The 4,796-nt window shown below is 30.7% G+C and overlaps 1 protein-coding gene across 1 annotated transcript; it reads right to left on the reverse strand.

Annotated features, from left to right (window-relative positions):
* Positions 1 to 1,000: 1,000 nt before the first annotated feature.
* On the reverse strand, positions 1,001 to 3,610 carry LOC143573732 (patatin-like protein 2). The gene is made up of 6 exons (XM_077058535.1): positions 3,470 to 3,610; positions 3,220 to 3,401; positions 2,943 to 3,129; positions 2,642 to 2,815; positions 1,421 to 1,681; positions 1,001 to 1,180 (listed from the first exon to the last, which is right to left on the reverse strand). Exons 1-6 carry the CDS (start codon positions 3,608 to 3,610, stop codon positions 1,001 to 1,003), a joined length of 1,125 nt encoding a protein of 374 aa, XP_076914650.1.
* Positions 3,611 to 4,796: the final 1,186 nt, after the last annotated feature.

Genomic DNA, 4,796 nt, shown 5'->3' on the forward strand with positions numbered 1-4,796 from the left:
ACATAAACAAGCATGCTATACACAAGATCGACGCGTTCTTTTTAAACAAAGATCGTAAGATATAGATGGGGATATTAATAACCATAGTCTCACAAATTTCATTATCATGCGTAATAGACTTGTATGGACTTTTTTTTAACAGTTGACGAAGTTGATTGTTTTTATGATTTTATAATTTTATGGTCCTTTATGTAGAAATTATTAGGCCCGTTCGGCCTTACTACATGAGCTCAAGACTAGCTTGGGCTAGTTTGAGAGTTTTCTCAAAATATACAAAATTAACTAAAAATAAATCACGAGCCAAGCTCAAGTTTTAGAATAAGGGCTTGAGCCGAACCGAGCCGAGCTCTAGTAAGTCGAAGTGAGCCTAGTCGAGCTCGGGCTCAACTTGGCTCGTTTACACCGCATGGAACAAAATAAAAGATATTTTAGCGGATCATAATATGTAGAACTAAATAGCTAAATGGATCTAGTTTTTGAGACCCGGTCTTTGTATATTAGACGAAAAGTGAGATTGATTAGAAGTAGCATCCATTTGGTAAAGTAAAAGACCATAGCATGTTACATCATAGTTGTTACTGACTTACTGCGTTTTATATCATAGTTGTTACTATATTTTTCATTAATTGATCATTCGCTGCTTCGTACAAAATGTTTGATTGCATATTTTATGATAGAAAAAAAAACATATTATAAAGCAAACAACCATAGATTTATTTGAAATACGAGATATTTTTAATTACATTGTTATTTGATAAAAGTATAATATATAAGTACGTGTAAAGTAATTAAAGTCCTATAATATCAATCAAGTAGCATCGTTCGTGAAACAGTAGTTGGATCTTCGGTCGACTTTCCTTGGTTAAACCGCCCTCTAATCTCTATGTTCTCGGGCATTCTTTTCCGTGTGGAGCATTTTTTGCAAACCTATGATAACACATAAACACTTGTTATAACTTCTAAGATAAGTATGTTAACTAGAAGAAAAAACCAGTTAAATTTACTTTTTTAAAGCCATCTTGTTTGCAGTGTGATGATCATAAGGTTCGTATTTGCCCGTGCCTAAATTCACCCTTGTCACTGGCTTATTTAACAACTTCTCGCCCGTTTTCACTAGATTTTGCAAGTTTTCTTGTGTTGCCAAAACTATGGAAACTATGTCACCGCTTAGAGTGTCATCCTGCAAATAACAAAGTTACCATTTATATCAGTTATATCAAGTGTTGAGAAAACATGTTTTATACATATGGGTGGTTTTTGAATCTATTAAATATGTTGTGTATTTCTAAACGAGTTGTAATTGTAGAATGTAGAAATTAAAAATGTTTTAGAAAAAAGTAAGTTTTGCTACAATGTATTTTATTTAGCTAGCCACTTTTTTTAACTTTGTGAATAAATATTAATAAAGTATTGCAAACACCTGAATTTGAAGATAATTTTCTTGTGAATGAAGGGCTTGGAAGACGGTAGAGATATGGTAGTCAACCATGTCGTCACTAGCAGCCAACCACCCTAGAACGCCCCAACTAGAGGACTTTATAGCATCATACTTCTCTTGAAATTTTAGGGATCCTGTGCCCAATGACAGAACTAGAAACCGCCCGTATTCTATTGGCTTTATTGAGAAAAGGTTACGGTTTTCTGATATTTCTTTAGTTACTTCGCTGATCGCAACCAAAGTCTAAAAAAATATATTAGCCAAATGTACAAACCACTAAGATTGAGAGTTCAATTAACACACACACATAAATATATATATATATATATATATATAGGGAGAGGATCAAGAGATAACTCCTTCTTAAAGAGAGAACTAGATAACTAATAAAGAAATATTTTTAATTTAATTAAAAAATATTTTTAAATTTCCGTTTTTGCCATTATTCTTATGTTATGTTACCATTTACTCGAAAAAAATAAAAAAAATAAAAAAAACTCATTGTAGTGCACATATACAATACATCGACTTTTTTTATTGCATATGTGCACTAGTGTGTATTTTGATATGTGCAATAATGTTGAATAGCATATACGCAATTTTTTGTATTGTATTAGTGCAATAGTGTTATATTATATACAAAAATACAAAAAAAACAATATAGTGCATATGTGCATTAGTGTTGTATTACTTATATGCGATAGTTTGTTTCGAGTACAATTATTAGTGTTTGTATTTGCATATATTCAATAGTGTGTATTGTATAATGCAATTGTGTTGTATTATATGCAATAAAACACTATCGTATATATGCAATACACATTAGTGCACATATGCACTACATCGCCAGTTTTTTTTATGAGCAATATCATCTTATTAGAAGGAGAAAGGGAAAAAAAATCGTAAAATATTTTTTTAAAAAAAGTTAAAAATAGTTTTTATTAGTGCTCTAGTTCTCTCTTTAAGAAGAGTTATCTCTAGATCCCACCCCTATATATATATATATATATATATATATATATATATATATATATATATATATAAAATCTTACATATTATATATGTCAATACAAGTTTTATATTTTAAAATTTTGATGATTATTTGTACATAAATATATTTACTCATTAATATCCAAGAAAGTCAAATGTGAAAACTAAAGATTCAATTAGATATACTCTTTGTGATATACACACATATAATACATATATAGGGCATAACGGATTGTTGGCGGCCATTAAACCATCAATAAGATTGAATTCTTTAAGTAACCGTCCTTTAAGATCTTTGGTTTGGAACGAATGGGATGGAAGATAAGTTGGTGCTGCTGACGTTCCAATGCATATATCAGATAACTTGGCATCAAGGCCCGAGTTCAACTTCAAATGATTAAACAAACACAACTATTAGTACAATATTACGGTGTCGAATATTTCAAGAAAAAATAACATATCTTTTTTCTTAACTATAATATTTATGGTGTCTCAAGTGTGAAATTTAAAATACTTGGTAGTTTGAGAAGATCGTTGGCTGCAGATACTTGATGTCAAATGTCGGTATAACGACATTTGTTAATGTTTCATGGAGTCGTATTTCTTGTAGTTTTTCTTGTATAATCTTGTGTAGATATTTACCATCATATTGTGGTCCGGATATAGCTTTCACCACTTTTGTAGCAGGAGCCAATGCATTGCTACATATTGTGCAAAGTAAAATATAATAAGTGGATAACGCAAAGTTTGCACAAATCATCAGCTAATATTGTCTAATTATATGTGCGTACCCATGGTGTGGGAAGATTTTTGGACAATGTTCTAGATAAAAACTTTTAACATTCTTAGTTGTAAAAATCGGACGACCATCTTTATTTGGAGCAGTTAACATAGCCGTCACAAGACCACCGGTGCTTTTACCGGCAATGATATCAAAATAGTCAGCAATTCTTGCATTCTCCCCATCTGATATCTATCAAGTCTCAACAAGTCTTAAACTGATACTATTCTATAAAAAAATTGTGTATAATGCAACCATACCTGTAGTTCACTCTCCAGAAAATCAATGATCACACTTGGAATAATCCCTCGTACTCCACCGCCATCGATGCTGAGGATTGTAATTAAATTTCTATTTGTTGGTCCTTCCAATGATGATTGTGATTTTTCCTTAAAAGACATGATGGATTACAATATCAAATGGAATTTTGGCTATTGTGTGAATGAAATGCTGAATGTTATGTGACATATATATAAGATGAATTTGATAAATACTACATAGAATTTAGATAAATATACAAGTCATGACTTATTCTTCATATAAATTTATAGCAACTATATCTATGAGAATATAATTTGTAAAGGAAAGGTTATGTGATGATATATACAATTAGAATGGATTTTGATAAAATATTATTTAACATTTAGATAAACTACACAAGCCATGACTATATATTAAAATTTTTGGTAACTATATATCTATAAGAATAATTTATAAAGTATAAACTAATTTGTTTCAATCAAGATCAATACTGATCAAGATGTTGCAAACATTATGATCCATATCAGGATCTTCTGCGTGATCTAACACAAACCAAAATGCTACACAAGATCGACACGCTCTTAAACAAAGATCGTAAGATATGGATCAGGATATTAATAAGCAGTCTCACGAATTTCATTATCATGCATACATAATGGACTTATATTAACATTTTTTAGGGAAGTTGATTGTTCTAATGATTTTAATGATTTTATAATTTTATGGTCCTTCATGTAGAATTTATTAGGCCCGTTGGGCCTCTTGGGCCGTATATGTATTCTTTAGCAGGTAATACACCCAATGACCCAAATACCCAATTCCTAAAAAGAATATCTATTTTAACATGCTTGATCAAATATTAAAAACAATATTATATAGCAAAAGTTTCGCTAGTAATTTTTTAGTAACTAAATAACGCACGTTGAAAATTAGAAAATGTATTAAATTTGTTAGTCATAAAATAAATAGAAATGTTAAAAATGAAAATTTTTTCAGTTACCTTCCCCCCCCCCCTATTTTTAATAAACTATTTTTATAGTTTTTATCCATATATATGTGATAACGGCTCCTCATGAAAAACCTTATTTTTTATAATGCATATGCTGTTTTCTAATGTGGGTATTATTATTGATATTAAAAAAAATTGTTTTTTAAAAAAAGCATGACACAATGTGGTTTCTTGCAAGGAGTTGTCTTTCTCACCCCCCATCACAAAGGTCCCCTTCCACCCCCGGCCACCCTCCCATACCACCATGTCCGAAAGTTCGCCCAACACCAAAAACCACTACAAAAAAAGGCACCATTAGAAACTACATTTTTAGGGAC

This window comes from Bidens hawaiensis, unplaced genomic scaffold, assembly GCF_021521415.1.
Source record: "Bidens hawaiensis isolate Kalapana, Puna unplaced genomic scaffold, B.hawaiensis_p1.1 tig00001382_1, whole genome shotgun sequence".
Taxonomy (NCBI): Eukaryota; Viridiplantae; Streptophyta; class Magnoliopsida; order Asterales; family Asteraceae; genus Bidens; species Bidens hawaiensis.